We start from the raw sequence: 26,890 nt of genomic DNA, 5'->3' as shown, positions 1-26,890 counted from the left end.
GTTTCCAAAGTCATTACTATTTCATGGGTCTAAATCAAACCAGTTCCCCAGTCCTAATTACTTACCTTTAATGATAGGGCATGTCTTTTAATATTATATTCTCTATCTAGCTATCTAGCTATCTGAAAGGTCAGGGAGAGTTTTGGTAAAGTTGTATAATCCTTGATCAACTTACTTTTCCCATGCTTTCCTACACCATCAGGGTACACGGGCCAGCTCCCCTGGGTATAGTTTCTATTCTTGGGCTGTGGCTTTAAATTTGTACAGCAAATAACGCAGAACCAAGTTGTTGCCTGGGTGTTAGGACCAGCAGCAAGGGGGAAGAAAAGCAGTAGTGGAACACAGAATCTGTCTGTGTTAGCCCTCTGTCACCGACAACTCAACCCGGCTTTTGGCTTCACCTAAATGATAAATGGTCCTATTGTTTGGGTTTCGTATTAAAAAAAAAATAGAACCAAATCTAGATTAAGCAGGGACAGAGACCCATTTCATTGCACTGTACTTTAATATTCCTGAGACCCATGGCATTACGGGTGGCTCCTTTTAACAGCGTCTCTCTCCAGAGCAGAACACTGTGCTGTCATTGTTTCATCTGATCTTTCCACTAAATAAGAGATGGTCACTTATCCTCATGACTCCCGTATCCTGCTGGATTTCTATTGCAAAGAGAGAAACTGACCGCACGGGAAAAGGTAGAGGTTTCAGGCAGGGCAGTTCCGCATGTGTTTACAAGGCAGGACTGACTTACTCAGCAAATCCTGCTCGGAGGAGCTGCAGCCAATGAAGAGCCTATATCCCGGCTTGCTTGGGGGCTTCTGAGTTTGAGCTGCATGCAGAAATGTGAGGCAGTGTTTCCTGGCGCTGATGGCAAAATGGGACCCAGCTCCAGTAATTCCTCGGGCTCCCCAGCTTTGCAGATCTGGACGAGAACCTACATACACATACTGGTGATGTAGCCAGCTTTCGAGGCCGAGAGAATCCTTATGGATTCAGGAGACTGGTTTGTTATTTAGATTTTTTTTTTTTTTTAGTCTTAATTTTTTTTTTTGGAAGATGAAATGCTTCTCTCGTTACCTGCCTTACATCTTCAGACCTCCGAATACCATCCTCTCTTCCAGCTGCCACACGGAAGGTACAGACCAGAGAGGGAGAGGGTGTGGGGTGGGTGGGAAAAGTGGGCTGGTGTCTGACTTCCCACAAGCTCGCCTGAGACTGTTTTCTGTAGCTGTTAGATGACTGGCGTTCCTGGCAGAAGCTGGACTCTGCCGGCTTAGATCTGCTCCTAAAATCAGTCCGTCTTCTCCAAGGAAAGGGGAGTGTTTTCTAAAGAGCAGGAAATGTGGCAAAGGTGATCTCAAAGCTGATACGGCCAGTCAGAAGAAAAAAAAAAGAATCCAGAAATGTTTTACCAATTTCCCTGGTTCTACTGAACACGCAAACAAGTAATTGGAACTAATGTTAAGAAAATAATTTGCTGTAGGTGCTGCCACATATGTTTAATCCAAGCTCTCTGTGTCGCTGTCTGTTTAATAACTTGGTGCCTGCCCAAGAAAGCAATTAGCAAAATAGAATTAGCTCACTCCACGACTGTGGAGTGCCGATTGTCGGAGCGGTCTGCTCCGAGTCTGTACTTGGGTTGCAGGGCAGGAAGAACACAGCTGACTTTCAGCACTTGCTGGGAATGAGAGGGGTGGGGGTCCGGAGTTAGGGCCTTAATGCAAGGGTGAGCTGAGCCTTGTGCTGACGGTCCCCAGTGCCTCGTCCTGCTGCCTTCCAAACTAGCATGATATGCATACGTGTGTGTGTGTGTGTGTGTGTGTGTGTGTACTTTCTGTGTACACACGTGTGTGCCTTGTCAACATTCTGACCATTTGCCTTCCACTGAGTTCTGCAGGTTTCAACATTTCTATGGCTCATGCATCTTCCATATGTGATTTGCCTGTTTTGTTTTTTTTATCTGACACATCCTTAGGAAAAGAGCAGTTTCAAGATAAAAGACTGGCTGGCCATCTCACAACCTTAGGGGTTGGTTGTCCTACTGATCTAAGAGGACCCAGGGATGTAAGGGGCTGCAATGCCACCACAGGTCAAGCCATACTCTTCCAGAATTAAACTTGTGCTTCTCACCCACAAAGTAAGAGACTGGGGCGGGGTGTTTATATAAAATGAGAGAAACATTCATTACACCATAAGATTATTTCAATCAGTACCCCCAGGAAAAGGGAGTAGACTTTTGGCATCTTCTTGAATTAAGACCAAGGATGGCATTTTTTTTTTAGACATTGATGTTTCAGAGATTTTTTCTTTAATTGGATGTCTCCCTTAAAAATGTTATTGTTAGCTATAGGAGATGATCCCTGAGAGATCTCTCTTCCCCCCTGGAAAGGAACTTAGTTAAGTCCCTATACAAAATGGGGAGGGATGGGGTGGTCAGGGTAGAAATCTCCAGGGGATCTTTTCAAATACGAAAGATCTAAACTCATAGAAGAAGCTGCCTCGATAACTTTTCTACTATATCTGATTGGTCCCTTGTCCTCTGTTCACAGTTTAAGAACTTCAACAGTCGGCCTACTCAGTTGCTATTTTGTGTATTAATCAAACTAAAGATCCTCCATCATAGAGACAAAAAACACCACGAGAACTTTCTTGAACTGCTTTTCAGTCCCATTTAACTGATTTATGCCATCAAAGTAAAAATCCCATTGTATTCATGTCAAAACGAACAATCTCTGAATCACCAACCATACTAGATTTAGGAGTGTGGTGAAGAGACATGTCTTTAAATCTGTTGCAAACCCAGTCATGATCATGGGCAAGGATAACAGCATCTCCCAAACACTGACATCAGGGAGGAGGCACCAGGGGGTAGTGGACAGACACAAGTTAAATACTGTACCACGCAAACAGGGTCAAGCCGCTTCATGGCTCCACGTTCAATTTTATAGGAAATAAAAATTTTGTGGGAAATAAAAAGAGTTGCTCCCAGGATGTTGAGAATGAAATGTGATCACTAAAGCTTGGTATGTGACAGAGGCTCTTCATTTTGTAGTCCCATGTTGCACATACTTCCTTAGATATTCGTTTTCTTTATTATACCATCTTTAGCAATTAGTTATTTTCTCAAACACGTCACAGTGTCGCTAGAAACTAGTTACACTTATTTAGAGTTTGCAGAGGAAAATATGTCAGCATAAATCTGAGTTTGCATTTTTCTTTTTATATTATTAGCAATCATGTCATGCTGTAGTCTATTCTGGAAAAGTTATGGCTGTGAACTTCATCTTTGATTTAATTGAAAAAGATGAAGAGTGAATAATTTCTATATATCCCTGAGAAAATCAAATAACTATCAATACAAATGACTCAAGCAATCCCCCTGGAAGAGATTCTAGAATGAGAGCTTCAACGATTCCTAGGCTTCTTAAGGGGATGGACGCATGCTACTTCAACACTTAGGTGGTCCTCTCAGCGTTGTCTTGATATTGTTTTTTTCAACACAGGAAGGTCACAGGCTTTGAATCCCAGCTCTGCCACATGCCAGCTGAGGGATGTCAGGTAGTTATTTAACCTCTCTGTGCCTCAGTTCCCTCATTTGTAAAACATGGGTAATGATACTCCATTGGGTGGTGGTGAAGAAATACTTTCAGAATGCCACACACAGGGTGAGGATGGTGATGATGGCAATGGTAATAATCAGCTTTCACTCATATTTAGTATGTTCAAGATGTTATCTAAGCCTATTATATATAGTGACTGATACATTTGTGCATAGGGTACCTCAACAATATAGAGACTGCCAATATTTGGTTTTTTCTCAGCCCTCAAATCTCTTTCTTCATCCCTCAGATAGAGATTGGGTTCTCCACAGTGTAGTCAAAATGTTTTTAAAATATGATTATGTTACCACCACCGTCCCCTGAAACACAAACACTTGCATTAGAACCTCTCGGTGGATCCCCCTCACCTGCCACGCCCTCCCTGTCCTGACCCTGACTTTCCTGCTGGGCCTCAGACACACTCCATCTTGCTTGGTATCCAGCCACACGGGCCTTCTTTGGTTTCTCAGTATTTTCCCTCCAACCAGAATCTTTGGAGACTCTTCTCTCTTTCCTTGGCCCAATTTCTTGTTATTGCAGCCCTCAACTCTCAGCTCAAGCAGAGAAGTGGCCCCTGACCCTCAGCAGATCACAGCTCCTAAAGAACTGGGTTCTTTTACTTCAGAGGACCAGTGCCAGCTTGTCAATTAGAAATAGACTGATGTAACTATTTCTTTAACATCTGTCTCCCTGCCAGACTGAAAGCTTCAGGGAATAGGACCCCCATCTCATTCTGGTCTCTCTTGTACCCCCGGCACTAGAACAATACCAACTACTTCATAGGCACTTCACCCATTTTTTTTTTTTTTGTATTTTTCCGAAGTGAGAAGCAGGGGGGAGGCAGAGACAGACTCTCCCATGTGCCCAACCAGCATCCACCCAACATGCCCATAGGGGGGTGATGCTCAGCCTCTCTGGGGTGTTGCTCTATTGCAACAGGAGCTATTTTAGGACGTGAGGCAGAGGCCATAGAGCCATCCTCAGTGCCCGGGCCAACTTTGCTCCAATGGAGCCTTGGCTACAGGAGGAGAAGAGAGAGACAGAGAGGAAGGAGGGGGGGAGAGAGTGGAGAAGCGCCCATCTGCTGTGTGCCCTGGCCGGGAATCGAACCCGGGACTTCCACACGCCAGGCCGACGCTCTACTGCTGAGCCAACCGGCCAGGGTGGCACTTCACACATTTTTATTGAATGAGCAGATGACAAATACCAAGGCTGTTATATAGGGACATTTTAAAAACATGTGAAAACATTCTGCAAAATGTTAACTCCTACATGCGTACAGGCTGTTTTAACCTTGGCCAGTTGGGAACTTTCCGTGGCCATACTCGAGGGGACTGGTTCTGTTACCAAGCGCTATTATAACCTGAAATGAGAAGATGCAAATAGGAAGAAAAGGGTTGGGGCCGGGGAGACAACTAAACCTGATGCACTAACAGGAGTTTGAGAAGACAGTTGGCTGTCTTCCCTTCTCTGTGGACCTCATTAAACGAGCAAGGGCTTCCTTCCCCCGTGGTAGGGGAGACTCAGCCAGTAAAATGGTTTCAGGATTTGAGGAACAGACTCCCAATCACGGGCCCTCAAAAAAGAACCCTTCCAAACAGGATAGAGGGGATAGGGTGACCCACAGGAATGAGAAGGGCAGTGAAGGATGAGGAACCTTGCCTGATATTGTCTAGTGCAGTGGTCCCCAACCTTTTTTGGGCCACGGACCAGTTTAATGTCAGAAAATATTTTCACGGACAAGCCTTTAAGGTGGGACGAATAAATGTATCACGTGACAGAGACAAGCGTTAAGAGTGAGTCTTAGACGGATGTAACAGAGGGAATCTGGTCATTTTTTAAAAATAAAACATCATTCAGACAAAATATAAATAAAACAGAAATAATGTAAGTTATTTATTCTTTCTCTGCGGACTGGTACCAAATGGCCCACAGACCAGTACCAGTTTGTGGCCCGGGGGTTGGGGACCACTGGTCTAGTGGACCTAATTTGGTACTCAACACAGGAGGGCCTTTTGGGGGGCTAACAAATGAGCAGGGGCACTTTCTTTTCCTAAAGGGACAAGTGTGACATGCGTTGCCACTTGCCATTTTCTGTCCCTGAATTGTCTTTGTCATGTTTCCATGCAGCAAACCCCTCCTCGACCTTTAGAACTCAGCTCAAGCCAAGCATTTCTAGGAAGCCTTCCTCGGCAGCTCCAAAGACGGAGCTGTGATGATGAGTCACAGCCACAGTCCTAGTAGGCAGGAGAACCGGGAGGGAGAAGCAGAGAGGCACCAGCCAGCCTGTGATAGCTGGCTGCATGCTGAGGCTGTGCCTGTCTGATCGCATGCTCCTCACACAGTCTCTTGTGCCAAATGCTGCCATCTCCACCTGATAGGTAAGGAAGTTGACTCACACCTGACTTGCCAGGGCCACAGGTAGTAAAGTGTCAGGGCTGAGACTCAAGCCCCAACTCTCTGAATCAGAAATCAGTGCTCTCGACCTTGACTTGCACATCTATTTCTGAGTAGCAGTGTGAGAAAAAACACCCTTTGGGTTATATGGAAACAGTCTATCTACCTGTCTGTCTTCTGGTGGCGAGGAGCAGCTTGGGCACAGGGATTCTGCCCTCTTTGTTTTCCGTCTCTGCATCCTGCTTAGCAGAGAGCTGAACTCTGAGTAGATGCTCAAAAAGGTTTCTTAAAGGAAGGCTTGGATGGGAGAGTGAGTATACACACTCGTCTGTCCCTATCAATCATGCTCCCTCAAGAGGAGGAATCTGGCCCTGGCCAGTTGCTCAGTGGATAGAGCATCGGCCTGGCATATGGATGTTCTGGGTTCAATTCCTGGTCAGGGAACACAAGAGAAATGACCATCTACTTCTCTCCCCCACTCTTTCCCCCCTCGCTCGCTCTTCCCCTCCCACAGCCAGTGGCTCGATTGGTTCAAGCATCAGCCCAGACACTGAGAATAGCTTGGTTGGTCCAAGCATGTTGGCCTCAGGAGCTAAAAATAGATCAGTTGATTTGAGCATTGGCCCCAGATGGTGGTTGCTTGATGGATCCCAGTTGGGGCACATGTGGAAGTCTGTTTCACTATTTTCCCTCCTCTCACTTTTAAAAAAAAAAAAGGAGGAAAGTTCTGAAGGAATAATATATCCCAATGACACCCAAAAGCAGTCTTGCTGGAAGTCTACATGTACACACATACACACAGAAGGGAAAAAATACACATTTTTCTAATTCATCATGTCATAAATAATAATAATAATATGGAATAATAAGTAAAACATACAATGCTTACTGTTTGCTAGCTACAATGGCACTGTGTTTACAGATATATGTACGGGTGTATGTGTTCCTCACAACCATTCTATGTGGTCAGTACTGTTATTATCTTCATTTTATATATGAGGAAACCAAGACACAGAGAAGTTAAGTAACCTGTCCAAGGTCATATGGCTGCTAACTGCAAGGGTTAGTTAGGATCACAACCCATGCAGTCTGTTTGGATGTAGATACTAAGAAGGGATTCACAACTGTAGTTTGTGCCTTTGTACGTATTTATGGCGTTATTATTTTTTACATTTTTAACACTCTCTGCTGAGCTCCTCCCCTGCAATTAGAACCGATTTGCTCTTTGGGCCCACATTGAATGCACCGTCACACATGGCTTTCTCCCATTACTCATTTTCTCACCGTCACAAATACACACAGACATTTCAAGTCTTTCTTAAAAGCATGTTGTGACTCTCTGTGATGTGGAAATAATATACAGCTGGAAGGGGTTATTATAAGGATTGACACAAAGATCTCACATGGCTTGACATTGCCTTACATTTACTTCATTTTTTATGTACAGTAGATGAATTGTTCCTGCTGTCATCCAAGGCCAGCCCTCCACTTGAGAGCCGGACCCCACCCTGACCCTTATCCATGCCCCTCACTCTGAATTTGTCCTCTCTCTCTCTCTGGCTCTCTTTCTGTGTCACCAAGTCTTTCCTCTCTGTCGGATCATTTTTTTTTTGCAATCTACAAACATGCTGTAAACCATCTCACTTCAAATACCCATCTTATGCCCCTGTGTCCCTCTCCAGCTGCTGCCATCGGCACAGATGATCACTGCTTTGTTCTTGATCAAAGAACAAAGTTTCTTGTTTCGGTCTCATGGCCCACACTTCCTTTTTCCTTCTCCCTCACTGGCTAGTCCTTCTCAGACTTTCCTGCTGGTTCTCTATCATCTTCCTGGATGATAAATATTGGATCCCAGGGCTCATTCCTCTCCTTAATCTATGCTTGTTCTGAGGTGAGCTCAGCTAATCCCATGGTCATAAGTATCACCTATTCAGTTAATATCTCCACCTCCAACTCCTCACCTAAAATGCACCACGTGCCCACCCAACATTCCCACTGGAATACGTAATAGAGATCTCAACACAGAACCCCTATTTCCCCTCAAGAAAAAACCTGTCTGTCTAGCACTTGTCTCCAACTCAATTAAAATGAGAACTCCATTGTCCTAGTTACTCAAAGCAAAGACCTTGGAGTCATCCTTTATTTGCTTCTTTCTCTCATAGCCTTCTTCCAGTTCTACAGTGAATCCTCTGGGCCTAACCTAAAAATATCAAGACTCCAATCATGTCTTATCACATCCATCTCTCAAAAGTTTCTTGGTCAGAGAGGCCTTCCTGTCTAAAATCAATCTCTTTCTTTCTCCTTCCCCAGTTACTTCTATCCAGATTTATTTTTACTCCATAGCATTTATCTTTACCTGACATATTATATATCCATTTACTTACTTGTTACCTGCCTTGTCCCACTATGGAATATAATCTACATGCAAACAAAGACTTCCTATTTTGTTCATTCCTTATCTCCAGGACCCAGAACAGTTTCTAGCACATAGGAAGCATGTAATGCATACTTGTTGATTGAATGAATGAATATATGTATTAATGAACTTGTATATCAAGCCAGTAAGAAAGTAGAAAGCCTGGGCTCTGGGACCAGATGAACCTGAGTTCTCATCTCAGCACTGATAATTAATTGCATGGTGACCTTCAATTACTTAACTGATTTGTTTTCTTCTCTAATAATAACATATCAAAGAATTGTTATAAAAGTAAAAAGGAATAATATTTGTAAAACCTATAGCATAATGCCTGTAAATATTCCATGAACGGGACTTAATATTTCTTTTGTATTCCCCACTGCAGTTACCACAACAACAGTCATGAACAGGCATTATTAGTCCCATATTGATTGATTTTTTTTGTCTACCTGCATAGCTAGCACTTACTGTAGGTTCATTATATGCCAAACCCTTTGCTAAATACTTTATAGTTGTTACTTCACATAAATATCACAAAAACATGGTCATATCAATACTATTAATTGTCCCCATTTTACAGATGAGGCAACAAGGCACAGAATGTTGGTACAGTAACTTACCCAAACCACAAAGCTAATGTGTGGTAGGTAAAGTTTTGCACCCAGACTTCTGATTCTAGTCCAGGTCCTTATCTTCCCACAACATTTTTGGTTCTCAGCACCTGGGAACTTAAAAGATGAAAAAGATTCATTCTCATTTTAAGAAGCTACACTTTGGCAGAGAAGAAAAATGTGTATACAAACAACTCTACAAGTAGATTTTGACTCCAGCTATGCATGAGACTCAGCTGTGGTGAATTCCCAGAGCTGTCTCCACCAAAGCCTTATTGAATTAACTCCCTGAAAATGGGCCCTAGGAATCCAAGATTTTAAGGTTCCCCAGGTGAATCTTATGAGCTATTAGAGGCAAGAACCTGAGTCTGTAATAAACAACCATCAGGGTTGAGGAATCTTTTCAAAACTCAGAAGAGCTCTGGGAGAAAGAGAGGAGATCCAAGATGGCGGCAGAGTAGGTGCATGTTGCACTCACCTCCTCCCAGGAGAAAGTCATTGAGCAGCTGTGGATCCCTTTGAAATAGCAGAGTAAAATCCTGCAACCGAGAAGAGGTTGCTTTTGGTCGAGACCTCTGATGTCTGGCAGGTAAGTGGCTGTCTTGGAAAGATTCAAGGTCAGTGTCTTCTTACACATTCTTGGAACTCTAGTGAGCATTTGTCTGCTTCACAGTCGCTATGAATTTGCCTTAAGATTTTATGGTCAGATACTGGCTAAAAAGTTGATCTGGTATAGGAAAAGGCATTCAATTTCTTGGGCGTTAGTTTTGTTGTCTATTCAAAGGGGGATAAAAATGATTTACATATCAAAGAGTTTCTTTGGTGAGTAAATATAATAATTCATGCAAAGTATAGAGTGTGGTACCCAGTGCAAATTAAGAGCTCAATAAGAGTTAGCTGTGGTTATTATTAATGTGATTCATATTAGTTGAGGTCTCAGAAATCAACTTTTGCCTTGTGTACCTTGAGCAATGTGGTGATGGAAAGAGTTATGGGCCAGTTGAGAGATGTCTAGATTCTAATTCTTCTCCGACATTGCTGTCTTTTGGGAAATTGGCTTATCCTGCTGTGTGTCAGAGCTAAAAGTGGATTATCATGAAGCCTGGCAGTGTAGATGTGAGTTAAGCGACAGTGCCTTCTGAAGTGTGTCCCCATCTTGAGTTTCCCATATTCAATCAGAAGCTGGGAGCGATAACACATTTTTTAGAAAGTCCTAGTAAAATCCGTATGGAACTTAGCAGCTGATAAGAAATAAGGAGGACAGAAAATAATGTTGAAAAAAGTCATCTAAGAGCCAGGCACTCTCCCTGCATTATTACCACCTGGAGCTAATTATGGGAACTGTTCTGCATGGTAGCATGCATCCACAGTTTATAGGGGAGGATGCTTACAGAGGACTGGAGAGATGAAATACCTAGTCGGAAAAGACATTGGCTTTGAAAGCAGATAACCCAGAGTTTCAAATATGACTTAAAATTATTTATGAGTGTCTGTTTTCTCAACGGTACAATAGAAGTAATACTGTTTTGTTTTCACGTTTATTGTAAGGATTAAGGGCAGTGAGTGGAATGTGCCTAGCAGCCACTTCATAGGTGGTATGCTTGCTTATTGTGACAATATCTTTGTTTGGGTCATACAGTGGCAATACCTAGCTGGTCTGGTTACTATTTCTGGTTTCCTCCCATTTCATCATGTTCCTATCAAAACAAAATGTGTTTTTTTATTCTTTCAACCTCTATTACCTTTCCTGGGGCTTGCTTGTAATATACACTGGTCAGTACTATTCTGATTTGTGTTTCTGAATTCATTGTTTGTCTTTGGCACTTGTGCCCCAGGGCAATTCCTTCATTTTTACTCTATTTTATAAATCTAATAGAAAAATCACCAACAGTGAAATCATCAGCATTGTTAGAGAGACTGGCCCATTAGTTTTCTGAGTCATTGTTTCTGCCCTGACAGATTGAGCAGGGAGAAAAGATGAGCTGAAATGGCCAAGGCCTGTATTTTCACAAGTGTCTGCAAAAGTAGTTAGGAGGAAGAACATTCAGGAGGCAAACCAATGTTTCGTTTCAAAGATGCAAGTGAACACCTTCTCTGGATCCTACTGTTGATACATGGGAATGTCACCTTTTTAGGAGCAAATTGAGTCGTCAATGACCTCCTTGCAAGAGAGGTTATTCATTTGTTCAAAAAATACAAACATATATCTACAGAATGTCTCCATGATATATCAGCTATAGGTTAAGTAATAGGTTCATAGATGGTCAAAATAGATATGGTTCAAGCCTTGGTGGAAGACAAAAAAATTGACCAAATTAAGGTAAACTGGGGCAGATGCTACAATGCTGAGAACATGATATATATTAGGACAAGGTTGAATAGGGTTTTGTGATGAATAGGAAAGTCAGGATATCTTTTCTGAAGTGTTGTTTAAGCTGAGATCTGAGGGCTACATAAAACTTAACAGGGAAAAATGAAAAAGAGAATTTTTCAAGCAAAGGATAACATGTTTGCAGGGTCCTGTCGCCAGAGGGTCATGCTGAATGGTAGGTCCTAAAGGAAGGCCAGTGTGGCTGGGGCATGGGACCGGGGAATAGAGTACAGAATGAGGCTATCATGTAGTGTGACCCTGCTTGTCTCTGTGCTATGAATTATGGAGTCTGATCTCAATCCATAGAGCAATTAAAAATTACCGAAGGGTATATAGATTTGGGGAGAAATTGAACATATTTGCAATATGAGAAGATTCTTTTGACTACTGTGAGAATAAATGAGAAGAATTACGAGGTAGATGGATATATTTCAAAGAGTTGGCTACTCAGAAAAGATATGTGGTTGCTAAAAGCAGTCCTTCTCATCAAAATACAGAAGACTAGTAGGTAACTTTAAGGGTGCCCCAAATACTCAAGGTATATTTGTGTCTGAATGAAACGATCTTATAAACACAGAGACCTGCCCACTGTCTTGACATCCAGACAAAGAAATTTTTCTTCTCAATGAGCAATGGCAGAAACACTCTATACTTTGTTTTGATGAGACAGTAAATATTCCAGGCATTGAAAGATAGAGTGAGTTTGCTCTTTCAGACAAAGCTATTGCAAAGCATGGTATTTAGAAGGGAAAAAAAGGCTGTTTAGGACAAAACCACTAGGAATGCTTTTATATCATGTTTATTATTATATCATGCTGCATCAAAGCCTCTAGATAGATGGTGCTTATGCTTCGTGGTATATTTTCATATATAATCAGCAAGGTGGCCCTGTCAGAGGGGAGTTGATCAACAGTCAGCCTTACGAGCTAAGGTTAAGAAGCCATGTGCTACCTTAATTATTAATCCATCTTTTCTTGGTTGTATTACCCAGATGATAGACAAATGATAGACTGTCTAAGCATGTGGGTGGGAACCCCAGATGTAAAGTCCTGTGGAAACCAAGCAGGTAGCATCAACCAAAAAGGGATGATATTGGCTATCAGGAAATTGTATATTCAAGCCATGCCTAAGCAAGAAAAACAAAGCCAGCCTAGGTCTTTAGGCTTCCTGTTTCCATCCCACTGGAAAGAATCATAGAATTTCTATCTGGGAGAAGACCTCTAAAACCATCTCATCTAGCCCTTCACATGGTCCCTAAACCCCATGGTGACATTCCTGAACAAGATAGCAATGGAGAGGTAGCACCCTGCCAAAGGTGGTCATTCTTCAAGATATTGCTGACTCTGCCTAGATCTTTAATCTATTTCTTAGAACCACCACATCATAACTGTGAGGCTTTGTCCTTGTGGCACTCCTATACATGTATGAGAATGGTTTTCATGCCCCAGGTAGAGTCAAGATCCCAAGTTCCTTCAAGTAGCCTCTTATGACTTTACCTACAGTCAGGGAGATTATATGGGACATTTAGGTGTCATGACCTGTTTCTAAGTTTTTTAATGTATTAGCTCATTTAGTTCTCATAACAGTCTAGGTTAGAGGAACGTTGATTATCCCCATTTTACAGATACAAACACTGAGGTCCAGAAAACAAAATAACTTGCCCAAAGTCACATGGCTAGTAAGCAGTGGTGGTAGGATTTTAACCCACATAGGCTGGCTCCAGAGGCTTGTTCTCCTCTGATGTGGAAGGAGAAACATAGGTATTGCAGTCCCAGTCTTATATTTAAATCCACATCCCTAAACTTTCCATGGCTAGCTGACTGCTCCTGACTAAGCCTCCATTTCTTCATAAGATGAGATCATGGACCCTTCCTCAGGATTGTTAGGAGAGGAAATGAAACAATGTATGCAAAGCAGTGCCTTGCACATACTACACACTCATTTAAGACTCAATAGATACGTGTGTGAATAAATGCATGAAGACTTCTGGGCCTGCCTTCCCTAGCAAAGCTTTCTTTCTCTTTGTCCCAATTCCCAAAGAAAATACCTATTTTATGTTGCCCTCAGAAGGTCAGCCAATAGATAGATGAATAGATGTCAGACAGGAACATGCAGTTGCAGTGTAAACGAAAGATAAAAGATTGGAATGAAGATAATTGTATATAATATTTTATCACTACAAAGCATTGCTTCCCTCGCTCCACTCTAGACTGTTCCATAGGCTAGAAATAAAGCAAACAAGCTACAAGGTAGTGGCTGTGTGGATTATGTGATGTCCCTGTTCAAGCCTCTGCAGTGGCTTCCCATCTCAGTAAACTCTAAAGCCCTTCTGTGGCCTAGAAGTTCCTATGTGACCATCTCCTGTAACTTTCCTCTCCACCAGCCCAGTGGCCTCCTCCTTGTCTGGAACACGCACCAAGCTCCTTCCTTCTCCAGGCTCTCTGTCACCTGAACTGCCCCAAAGCACTCAACAAAGGGTGTAAGAGCTGGGGCTGATACCCAGCCTGGGGCTTCACAGGGCTGTTTTGGCCTCTATACCCTTTGGAAGTGGTTTGGCTGTTCCTGACAATTGTATGAATATATTCTTATGAAATGCCAATCTGAATACTCTCTAGAGAAGATGGGGAAAGGCCCTCAAGGATACATTGCAAGGAGCTTGCTGCCTCTTGCACTGCTGCCTGTGTCTTGATTACCCCTCAGGAGAGAGCCTGCTTCCAGGTATTTTTAAGTGGCTGAGCCAAGTACACACACTGGCCCTGTTATTTTACAGTTTTTAAGAGGAAGTTCATTTTTCTTTGAAATTGGCCCTATTTACATGCAGAATGAGCTCAAAAGACTATTATCTGGTATTAAACTTTCAAGAATGTTCTCATAAGTGCTATTTTTCACACTTGAGGTAACTAACAAGGCAATTGAGGACCAGGATATGTGATATATGTTTCCTCATATTGTGCCTCTTAAATGGTTCCAAGCAATGGGCCGAGCTTGAGCATGTGGAGCTCAGGGGGTGGGGATCTGGGGCAGTCCAATATTGCCTGAACTTCTTCAATATTGCCAATATTACTTCTCCCACAGTTTCTCCTATTCCCATCTCAAACATGCTACCTGGCTGAGTTGCATTTTTCTCTACCCTGTCTATGGCCTAGGCAAAGCTTGCTGTGCATGCTGGAAACAGCCTCCTCTGGATTCACTTCCTTTGAACTTATTTCCAGTCTTGTTTGGAGATTGTATCTTTGCCTCTGAGTCAGAGGCACACGGAGATGAGAAATGGAAATGATTCTATAGCTGAAGCAGTGGCCAAAGCTTTAGTTAAGTCTCTATTGATCCTCAGATATGCTCTGGGCATCACATGAAGTTATTGAGTGCTGTATCAAATATCAGGTCATTGCCCAGACCTGAGTGAAGTGATACAAGTTTGAGGCTCCCAGTGGTACCCAACTTTCATTTAAAGAGAACCACTTCCTGGAAAAACCCAACTGTATAATGTGAAAGAAGAAAGGCATCATCCACTCTATAACTTTTAGCCTCTTAAAAGGTAGGTTCCCAAAGCTTGCACCTTCACAGGGTAGACAAATAGAATAAGGGATGTTTCAGACAGCTGGACCAGTGCCTGAGACGTGGCAGGAACTCAAGAAACATTTGCTCCCTTCTCTTCCTTCCACTGGCCTTTGTCTACAGACACACTAAACGCTGGCTCATCGGTTCATCCGTTTATTAAATATTTCTTGAGCACCCAATATGTGTTTAGCATACTTCTGGATACTGAGTATCCAGGGATATGGGGACAGATGAATCCTTGCTCTCAGGGACCTTATATTCTGGTGGGGAAAAACAGGTGATAAATTATTATGAGCATTTGATTCAAAAGAAGGTGGAAACCAAAATAAAGCAAGACCTATCCAGGAAGATGCAGAGAAAATTTAAGTGATGACCTTGCATATACCTGACTACAGAAACACCTTCCATCTTGGCCTTGTAGCATATCAGCTAGCTGCAAAGCTGACCTCCGTGGCCGCCCACAGAGCATTCACACTTCATTTTGGGTGCTGATTGGCAAGTGTTTCTCAGGCCTCTGGTGTAGATCTCCCCTTTCCCATCTGGTACTTTCATTCTGCACAGAGCGGTGGGTGGGCGCTGCCTTTAGCACGGTCCTCTTCAGGAGGAAAGCCCGCTGGGAATTGAGCCTGCAGGCCCCAGGGACAGCATGACTTCATTCAAATGTTTTTCAAGCCTCTGGGAGATACCAGGTTCTGGAGAAATGTCAGGAAGCAAAGCAACCACTGACCCTGACCTTGTGACACTCGCGTTCTAGTAGGGGAAGCAGGTAACCCTGAGTAGGCATTGTAAGGTACTTTTCCCCACCAAGAAGGAAGGAAGAGGGCTCGGAGCCACCAAGTGTGGAATAACAAAAAGGCTTTATTGAGTACAGCGCATCCCGCCCAGCAAGGTTCCCTGGCCCCGAGGTAAGATGGAGGCCAGGGAAGTTGCAAGGATTAAACCCCGTGAGAGATATTTAAAGGGGTCCCTCTAGGGAAGTTGAGCTAACATGACGTGGTGAAATCCCACTGGCTGGCAGACGGTCGCCTTTTTCCAAACGGTTCCTCTGAAGCCTTTTTGGGCGCGCTTGGTTGTGGGCGGTTCTAGCCAAAGTTCGCGGGTCTGGGTTCCCCACGTGACCATCCCCCATTACCCACCAACCTTACAGGCATCAATAATCAGGAACTTTCAAGTAGCTCTCACAGAGGACTGGGAAGAGCATACAAACAGAATAAGGGGCACAGCAAGTGACTCAGGAGTGGTGGGCTCCCAGGAACAGGGTAGACAAGGAAGGCCTCTTTGAAGAGGCACATTTGAGCTGAGACTTGGCTGAGAAAAAGCCAGCCATGCAGAGGTCCCAGGGAAAAGCATTCCAGGCAGAGGGACCTGCAAACACAGAGACCCAGAGCCTGGGCTAAATCTGGTGTATGAGGTCTTGATGGAATACCATACCCTGTTGTGGTAGGCTTTTGTAGCTTGGTTTAAAGTTCTTTTTCTCAAAAAAATCAAACTCTATAATTTATTATACTTTTCATAGATAAAGTATATATTAGTAGTGAGAAAACTTGGACCCTAGAGACAGCAGATGTATTAACTCTATAAGGGAATAATTTAATGATTTTGCCATGGAGTCGGAATGCCTGTGTTCAATACTGGATTTTCATCCACTAGCGGAGCAACTTCTGTGACTTAATCTTTCTGTGCTTTGTTGCCATAAAAGGGAGATAAGTTGCATGGAATTCTTTTGGTGATAAACTGAGACAATAAACCTAAAAAAAAGTGCTTACTAGCACATGGCAAAGTGCTCAAAGTAGGTTGGCTAGTATATATAATCATCCCATTGTTTCCTCTGGAAGTTCTTTCTTGATCGTTGGTAGCCCACCAGCCACTCATTGAAAGATTTTTGAATAATCTAATGGAAAAATAATTTCCCCCAATTTTTATGAGTTGGGTGCCAGTGAAGTCCTTAAAAGTTTTGAGTGTAACTTAATAGAGGTAGGCCTCCTATTATGCTCATTTAATTGATACTGGGACCTGGACAATGCTTTCGCCAGGGGAGGTATTTGGGATTCCATTATATAAATAGTGCTCCTCCACCATCTTTCTCTACATCCCCTGCTTTTTCATAGCTTTCTCCAGCACCAGTCACATGATACTTATTTGTTGTGTTGCTAAATCTACAAGGATGTGTAAGCTCTCTGAGAACAAGAGTTGGTTTGCCATCATCTATGCACCACCCCCAATTCCCTCTCATGGTGTTCAAACCACAGAACTCAAAATATTTCTTGACTGAATAGTGTTTCTACATATACCTCGGAAAATACCAGGGAGCAGGGCGATAATACATCAAAGAGCCTGGCTTCCAAAAATAGCCCCTTGTTTTGATGCCGTCTGAGTTGCCAGCCTCTCTGTGACCCAGGGGAGCGATGAGTCATTGGGAGGGTCTGATCCAATCAATACAGAATATTACATTCATTGAATGTTTATTTATGCCCTTCACAAACATTTATTCCACGCCCGGTAGCATATTAGATGCCGGTGAATGCTGGGGAATGAAACCTCCATGGTCCCTACGCTCAGGAGATGAGAGTCCTGTATTAATCATTCTAATTCTTATGTGAAGCATCTCATCACCAGCGTCAGCAATTCATCTTTTCATGTGAATATGAAGACTAGAACCTAGAGAATAAAATAAAAGTTTCTGGCAAGGTGCCCGTGAGTAGGCAGTCAGGAAGTGCTATTCCCGGCCTGACTCATCCTTCTTCACACCATGACAGATGGTACATGTGCCCCATGGCGCACGAATGGTTCCTCTTTTGCCCTAAACATACATGCATGCACGTGACTGTGCACATGCACGCGCGCGCACGCACACACACACACACACACACAGTATAAAACTCATTCAGCACCAAAAACCTCCCCATCTTGAAGAACTCAAAATAATCCTAAGAGACACAAGGAGCATAAGGTAAATAGAAACAAGAATTTGCCAGCCTCCACACTTCTTTCCAGCATGCTATATCATGCCCTCAATTTGCCAGCTATTTGTTTGTAAGACAAATGAGATTGTGTGGAGGAAAGTTTTTATTTTAAAAGGGAGGCAGAGGCACCTGCTGCACAGGGAGATGTCAGAGTTCGCTGGCAGAGGAGCCGAGTTCATATACGGTGTGTCCGTAAAGTCATGGTGCACTTTTGACCGGTCACAGAAAAGCAACAAATGATGATAGAATTGTGAAATATGCACCAAATAAAAGGAAAACTCTCCATTTCATACCTATTCAGTGCAGTTCGATGCAGGCTCCATTTGTTGCCCTACACACATCCAAACAATAGTGAAGTTCTTGACACACATAGGTAAGGACGTCTGGTGTAACAGAGTGAATAACATCCGTGATTCTGTTTTAAGTGATTAATGTTGTGGCGCTTTGTTGTAAACACACCGATATTCACGTTGCACTTTGATCACGGATTCGAATTTAGAGAGCCATAGAACACACTGAACTTTCCTCTGTACCGTCCACATCTCGACTGACATGGCGTGGGCTGCTCTGCTGTATACACAGTGTTACGTCATTATGTGCGCATGCACACATGCTGCCACATCATCCTACAGAAACTGGGAGGGTTTTCCTTTTATTTGGTGCAGATTTCACATTACTATAGTCTTTTGTTGCTTTCCTGTGACCGGTCAAAAGTGCACCATGACCTATGGACACACTGTATATAATCTTCCAGGTTCAAGAATAAGTTCCCATCCTACTTATGCTTCTGTGGACAGTTGACTCACATGGAGCTCTGTTTCCCTTGCATCGTGGTATCTTGAGTCTGGTCTGATTTTAACCTAAGTGATTCTGTGGTATCAACTCATTCACACTGTTCAAGCCACAGCCCCCTTTCGTTGTGATTTAACTGTTTCGTGCATACGTGTGTACCGCCCCCCCCCCCCCAGGGAAACTGTGGCTTCCCCCAGGACTGTGCTTTGGCATGCTTGGATTCTCCAGTACGGCTGCCTGGGTTCATTTGACACTACTGCATGTTAACTTGAGCAGTTACTTAACCTGTCTGATGTAGATGTAGGGTTTGCTCATCTGTAAAATGATGATTATTATTTTCTTTTGTGACAGAGACAGAGAGAGGTTCAAATCTCTATTCCAACGCCTTAGTTGTTCATTGACTGCTCTCTCATATGTGCCTTGATGAGGGTGTGACAGCAGAGCAAGTGACCCCTTTCTCAAGCCAACGACCCTGGGCTCAAGACAGCAACAGTGGGCTTCAAGCCAGTGACCAGGGATCATGTCTATGGTCTTATGCTTAAGCTGGCAACCCCACATTCAAGCTGATGAGCCCACGCTCAAACCAGTGACCTCAGGGTTCAAACCTGGGTCCTCCACGTCCCAGTCTGATGCTCTATCCACTGTACCACTGCCTGGTCAGGCCGTAAAATGATGATTTTAAAAGGTAATAATAGGCCCTGGCCGGTTGGCTCAGCAGTAGAGTGTCGGCCTGGCGTGCGGGGGACCCGGGTTCGATTCCCGGCCAGGGCACATAGGAGAAGCACCCATTTGCTTCTCCACCCCCTTCCTCTCTGTCTCCCTCTTCCCCTCCAGCAGCCGAGGCTCCATTGGAGCAGGGATGGCCCGGGCGCTGGGGATGGCTCCTTGGCCTCTGCCCCAGGCGCTAGAGTGGCTCTGGTCGCGGCAGAGTGACGCCTGGAGGGGCAGAGCATCGCCCCCTGGTGGGCAGAGCGTCGCCCCTGGTGGGCGTGCCGGGTGGATCCCGGTCGGGCGCATGCGGGAGTCTGTCTGACTGTCTCTCCCCGTTCCCAGCTTCAGAAAAAGAAAGAGAAGAAGAAAAAAAAAAAGGTAATAATAACCTTCCTCAAGGGCCCTGGCCGGTTGGCTCAGCGGTAGAGCGTCGGCCTAGCGTGCGGAGGACCCGGGTTCGATTCCCGGCCAGGGCACATAGGAGAAGCGCCCATTTGCTTCTCCACCCCTCCGCCGCGCCTTCCTCTCTGTCTCTCTCTTCCCCTCCCGCAGCCAAGGCTCCATTGGAGCAAAGATGGCCCGGGCGCTGGGGATGGCTCTGTGGCCTCTGCCCCAGGCGCTAGAGTGGCTCTGGTCGCAACATGGCGACACCCAGGAGGGTCGCAACATGGCGACGCCCAGGATGGGCAGAGCATCGCCCCCTGGTGGGCAGAGCGTCGCCCCCTGGTGGGCGTGCCGGGTGGATCCCGGTCGGGCGCATGCGGGAGTCTGTCTGACTGTCTCTCCCCGTTCCCAGCTTCAGAAAAAGAAAGAGAAGAAGAAAAAAAAAAGGTAATAATAACCTTCCTCATAGGGTTGCTGCAGAATTAAATGAGCTAATTTACAATAAGTGGTTAGCAAAATTCCTGACAGCTTAGTGACATCTGCTAATGCTTTTGTTGCAATGCATCCACTGCTGACTGGTCGAGACAGAAAGTAAGCCAACGCTAAATTCTTACTGATTCAGCAGACAGCCTTCCTAATGATAGATCCATTTTAAGATTGAGGTGGATCCTCCAAATAATCAATATTTTTATATCCCAAGATATTAATATAGAAAACTAAATTTTTAAGGAAATCTGACGAACAGAAGCAACAATTATTCAATACTTTGCAAAATGCTTCCACGTCATTGTACCTTCATGATGCCAAATAACCAGATAGAAAATTAAAACTTTGGCCAGTCATCTAGATAGCTAAACTTTTCATTTTTCTCAGTTTTCACCAAGATGTTTGAAGTTGCTTGGGGACAGTTTCTTGGTCTGTCTGGTCCTTTATCTTCCTAAGACTTTTCTTAACACTTTTTCTCTCTTTCTCTGTCTAGTCTCTCCTGTTTCAAACTGTCCACTTCTTTGCAGTATGTAAATGAGTTTCTATTTCACATGTAATTTTGTTTTTTGGAAAATAGAATGCATTGGTCACGCTAAGCCCCAAGATTAATTGGTCAAGCAAAGTCAGCCTTTCTGAACTCCAAGTCTTGCAAGTCCACTAATTAGAGTGTTGTTCTAACAGGAGGAAAAGAGATTCAGATACTGATCTGACTTTGGTTTGTCCTTTCTGGGGATGATAAGTTAGCGGAGTTCAGAGTTTACTACCAAAGTTTTATCCTGTCATTATGATGTGAATTGCATTCTCTCTCTCTTTTGTTCTCTCTCTTGCCCTCCTTCTCTCCCTCCCTCCCCCCACCCCTCCTCATCAGTGATCACCATAGGATTGTTTGGGAGAAGGGATGAAGGTGATCCCAAATTCCTTGGTTTCAAACTTCATCATTAAGTACACTCATGTGAGGTTATACATGTGAGGTTTGGAACCAAGGAATTTTATATCACATACATGGATTAGAATAGGACCTAATGTAGATGGCTGATGTCATAAATAAATGAGATAATCCCAGCATGTCATCTGGCACCACTAAGAGATCAGAATATATGAAATCATTTTTATTACATGAAGTTAGTAATAGTTGTGTAAGAAGAGAGAATGTAGGCAAGGGAAAAAAATGATGGATTTTGAACTTCACTTATTCTATTCCTTTTAAGTAAAGAAAAAATAAACAAGAACATCCCAAAGAAATAACATTAAGTTCTTCAATGGTGTGAAAGATCAAGGGTATTTCCCTTTAATTCATTCTTTCACTTATCTATTCCACAAATAAGTAATGAGCACCTATTTTGTGCCCTGTATTATTTAGGTGCTGGGGAAATGATAGTGAATAAGGCAGATAATCAGAAAAAAACTAAATATGTTAAGATAACTGCTGTTAACTCTTAAGAACTGTTAAGAAAATAACACAAGTTAATGTGATAATGAAACATGGAGTGGCCACAGATAGGATGGTCAAGCAAGCTTGCAACTTAAAGAATGTGAGGTCATCAGCCACACAAAAACAAAGGAAGAAGATCCTCCAGACAGAGGGAATATCCAAGAAAAGGGACTGTAAACAGCAATGATTTTGCTATGTTACCATAAAGAAAGTAGGAAACGTGACCAGAGGCTGGTTAGCAAGGGAGAGAGTGGTGGGACTCACAGTCCTAAAGGAAGGCAGGGGCCAGACCATGTAGAGCCTCAAAGCCTATGATGAGGAGCTTGGTTTTATTTTAAGTGTAATAGAAAACTTTGGACAGTTTAATCAGGTCAGGGACATAATATACTTTGTTGTCCAAGTGTCACTGTGGCTGCTATGTGGAGAATACAGGGAGGCTATCACAGTTGATTGGAAAGAGAGGAAGGAGGCTTGGATTAGGATGTAACAGAGGTAATGAATTTGGAATAAATTATTTTGGAGATAGAATTGATGGGATTGTTATTGAGTTGAGTAAATGGGTTGTCATTAAGAGAGAGATAAGTGATATCTCGATAATGAATGGTAGGATTATGTGTAGCATGAAACATTACATCTCAAACTCACACCCCCTCCAGCTCCACTCTGGCCAGATGTAACCTCTACACAAAGAGGCACAGTCCAGCTTCGGGTATCTTCTGACGTTCATTCTACAAATAGTCACTGAGTTTCTATTACTATGTTCTAGACCAAGTTATGGGTACTGGTCAAACAGTAGCAAGGAAGATAGACAACTCTCTGTTCTAATGGAACTTATGTTCTAATGGGAGGAAGTAAACTATAAATAATAAGTAAATATAAAGTATCAGCCTGACCAGGTGGTGGCGCATCAGACTGGGATGCAGGGGACCCAGGTTCGAAACCCCGAGGTCACCAACTTAAGCACAGGGTTACTGGCTTGAGCATAGGATCATAGATATGACCCCATGGTTACTGGTTTGAGCAAGGGGTCACTTGCTCTGCTGTAACCCCATCCCCCCGTCAAGGCACATATGAGCAACTAAGGGGCTGCAATAAAGAATCAATGCTTCTCATTTTTCTCCCTTTCTGTCCCTATCTGTCCCTCTCTCTGTCTCTGTCACAAAAATAAAATAAAATATCAGATACCAAAAACTACTATTGATAAAATAAGAACAGAATGATGTGTTTGTAACCGTTGAGTTACTATTTTAGAAAAGTTTTTCATGGGGGGCAACATTTATAGGTTGTGCAGATGAAGAACCAGCAAAGAGACTGGAATAGCCAAACCTAAAGATAGAAAGAGGCGATTGTGGCATGACTGAGTAGATAAGCTGAGCCCTCTCCTCCATGGTCTTCCCTCTAGCCCTTCATCTTCAGGGAATTCCAGAAAACGACTCTGATTTGAATGCATATAATGGAAACTTGGGTAGGGTCCAGCATTGTGACCCTGCTCTTAGCTGATGATGCAGGGTGGTACCCACTTAATCAAAATTCATCCAGCCCAAGCCATCTCGATGAGTAATTGCTTTGCCAGTGGGGGAAAGACAAGGCTCTGCATTGTAGAAGCTCTGACATAAATTGTAATCTTCCCTCTTTGAAGCCAGTAGACATCTGAATCAGTGATACCCTCCAAGGTTGGCAGAGAGGTATCTGAGATGTCAACAATATCTAATTACTCCTACCAGGCCACGTAAGGGGTTTTTTCTAGGAGAATACAAACAACAAGAGAAAGCTGCTAGGACAGAACAGCTCTATTGAATCTAGATAATCTCCTACTTCTTGAAGCAGCACAGATATTATAAGAATAATTAATAAAAGACAGATGGGTTGGTGGAGGTAGGAGGGGAGAGGGGAAGAGGAGGGTGAATTCTGAGGCCATGTCATAGCAACAGATGAAAATATTAGGCTAAAAGAATAAGACATTAGATAATTCAACTTTAAAACGCAGTTAATAGCTTTAAGAGCTTCTATACTAGAAAAGTAGAGATGTCAACTACCAGAAAGTTGGATCAATTAAAAAAAAATCCAGACTTAAGTAAAAAAGTATGGAAAATAAGAAAATAACCTTAAAAATATATGGAATAGGTCTAACGATTATAATTGAATTTCAGGAAGTAGAAAATAAAGAATGGGCAAAATCAGGACTTAAGAAGACCTGGCTGAAATGTTTCTAAAATTTATGAAAGTTATTGGGCTACAGGTTTAGGAAGTATTAACTCCAATCAAAAAGATAGGAAGAAAACCATAGGTAAGTATATCACAGTATTACTAGTAAAAACTAAAAACAAAGAAAATATTTAAAAGACAGGAAACATGCTAGCATAAATGAAAAACAAATGTATAGCTGAGTTGTCAGCAGAAATAATGAAATCCAAAAGACAATGGAATGACAACTTTAAAATTCTAAAAGGAAAGAACCTCTACTCTAGAATTCTGTATCTCCTAAAAATATCCTTCGGATATAAAGATATTTTCAGGTACATAAAGCCTAGGATGATTTCTTATAAGCGGACACATTTTAAAAAGCAGAAATGAGTGAATACAATGAAAAACATTTAATATTGATTAGAAATTTTCAATTATAACATTATGTATAGTTTAAAATATGGGAAAAGTAATATAAAAGGCAGAAAAGAGATGAAGAAAATAATGGGATTAAAATGTTTAAGGTCTTATCTTTAGAAATATAGTAGAACTGATGTAAATTATACTCTAATAATTAATAAAGGTATACTATAATTTCTAGTGTTATTATTTTAAAAGAATAATGTAATGTATAAATAACAAGCTAATGGAGGAGAAAATTTTAATGTTAAAAAGTTCATGATGATTGCCTGACCAGGCGGTGGCACAGTGGATAGAGCGTCAGACTGGGATGTGGAGGACCCAGGTTCGAGACCCTGAAGTCGCCAGCTTGAGCGCGGACTCATCTGGTTTGAGCAGAAGCTCACCAGCTTGGACCCAAGGTCGCTGGCTCGAGCAAGGAATTACTCGGTCTGCTGAAGGCCCGCAGTCGGGGCACATATGAGAGAGCAATCAATGAACAACTAAGGTGTCGCAACGCGCAACAAAAAACTAATGATTGATCTTCTCATCTCTCTGTTCCTGTCTGTCTGACCCTATCTATCCCTTTCTCTGACTCTCTCTCTGGCTCTGTAAAAAAAACAAAAAAAAACAATTCATGATTATTAACCCCTTATCAGACATATTGGCGAATATATTCTCCCATTGTGTGGGTTGTCTTTTTATTTTCTTAATGGTGTCTTTTGCTGTGCAAAAGCGTTTTAGTTTCATATAGTCCCATTTGTTCACCCTGTCCTTTATTTCACTTGCCCATGGAAATAAATCAGCAAAAATATTTATAAAGAACTTGTAAAACTCAACACCAGGAAGGTAAACAATCCAATCAAAAAATGGGCAAAAAAAAAAAAAAAATGAATAGACACTTCTCCAAAGAGGACATACAGATGGCCAATAGGCATATGAAAAATGTTCAACATCACTAATCATTAGAGAAATGCAAATTAAAACCACAATGAGATACCACCTCACACTTGTCAGAATGGCGCTCATCAACAAAAACAACACAGAATAAGTGCTGGTGAGGATGTGGAGAAAAGGGAACCCTCCTGCACTGCTGGTGGGAATGCAGACTGGCGCAGCCACTGTGGAAAACAGTATGGAGATTCCTCAAAAAATTAAAAATGGAAGTGCCCTTTGACCCAGCAATCCCACTTTTAGGAATATATTCTATGAATACCAAATCACTCATTCAAAAGAAGAAATGTACCCCCATGTTTATTGCAGCATTGGTTACAATAGCCAAGATCTGGAAACAGCCCAAGTGTTCATCAGTGGATAAGTAGATTAAAAAACTGTGATACATATACACAATGGAATACTACGTGGCCATGAAGAAGAAGGAAATCTTACCTTTTGTGACAACATGGATGGACCTGGAAACTATCATGCTAAGTGAAATAAGCCAGGCAGAGAAAGAAAAATATCATATGACCTCGCTCATTTGAGAAATCCAATGAACAATGTGAACTGCGGAGCAGAACAGAGGCAGAGGCGGGATCAAAAAGACCAGAGGGAAAGTGGTCAGAGGGAAAGTGGAAGAGAAGATGGGATCAGAGAATGAAAAGAAATTAGTGAAATTATATATACATAATACAGCATTATAAAGAACAGGCCAGCAAATCCTGGAGGAAAGGGAGGAAGGCATTGGGGGGCGGAGGTAGAGGGGGGCAAGGGGAACATGAGGGTGGGGGGAGATATATTCGGTGGGACACTTGAATCCATGTAAACACAATAAATTAAAATCATAAATAAATAAATAAATAATAAATAAATAATAAATAAATAAATGCATGATTAATCCAAAAGAAGAGAAACAAGGGGACAATGAGAAATATAGAACAAATGATTCAAGTAGTATGTAAATAACCCTATGGTCAATTAGTTACATTAATGAGAAGTGGACTAGAAACTCTTAAAAGAAAAATAACTCTTAAAAGCAAAAGTTTTCAGACTGGATTTTAAAAATCTGTGTCATAAATATATAGGATACTAGCTTTCAGGGGATACATATAAAAGGAAATATTTTTACCTGATTAAGTGTATCAACAAAAATCAAATATCAAATATCAAATATCATAGTTAATGGTGACTTGAAAGTTTTCCCAGAGTATGGAAATAATACAAAGATGCCCTCTGTCATAGGTCCACTCAATATTGCACTAGAGTTTCTAGCCAGTACAATAAGGCAGGTCAAGGAAATAAAAATGTATGAATTGGAAAGAAGACATGCAGTGTCATTATTCACAGATGACAGGATTGAATAGATCGAAAATAGGAATTTACAAAGTATTAGAATAGTTACTTTGCAAGGTTTTAAGATACCTAGTTAACATATAAAAATTAAGTTGTATCTCTTTGTGATAGGACCTAACATTTAGGATGACATTTTTTATAGGGTACCATTTATGATAGCAATCAAAAATCAAATATTTAGAAATAAAGCTAAGCAAACATGGTCAAAAACATCAATAAAAAAACACCTTACCAATAGAAAGAGAAGAAGACAAATAATTGGAGGAATATATCATGCTCACAACTTGAAAGATTCAAC

The 26,890-nt window shown here is 42.3% G+C and overlaps 1 protein-coding gene across 2 annotated transcripts in view; it reads left to right on the top strand.

Annotated features, from left to right (window-relative positions):
• Positions 1 to 26,890, top strand: part of PPP2R2B (protein phosphatase 2 regulatory subunit Bbeta) — a 457,098-nt gene that overhangs the window by 36,064 nt on the left and 394,144 nt on the right. The window contains exon 1 of one of the 2 annotated variants that reach the window (XM_066272898.1): positions 859 to 1,132. The exons of the other annotated variant lie outside the window; for it this stretch is intronic. Coding sequence (XP_066128995.1) covers positions 1,054 to 1,132 — 79 coding nt within the window. The 5' untranslated portion in view covers positions 859 to 1,053. Of the gene's footprint in view, positions 1 to 858; positions 1,133 to 26,890 lie in introns of those variants that run through there. 2 annotated transcript variants of the gene reach the window in all.

The sequence above is a fragment of the Saccopteryx bilineata genome, chromosome 4, assembly GCF_036850765.1.
Source record: "Saccopteryx bilineata isolate mSacBil1 chromosome 4, mSacBil1_pri_phased_curated, whole genome shotgun sequence".
Classification (NCBI taxonomy): domain Eukaryota; kingdom Metazoa; phylum Chordata; class Mammalia; order Chiroptera; family Emballonuridae; genus Saccopteryx; species Saccopteryx bilineata.
The sequence above is the reverse complement of the archived record's forward strand: the minus strand, read 5'-3'. Positions and strand labels throughout refer to the sequence as shown.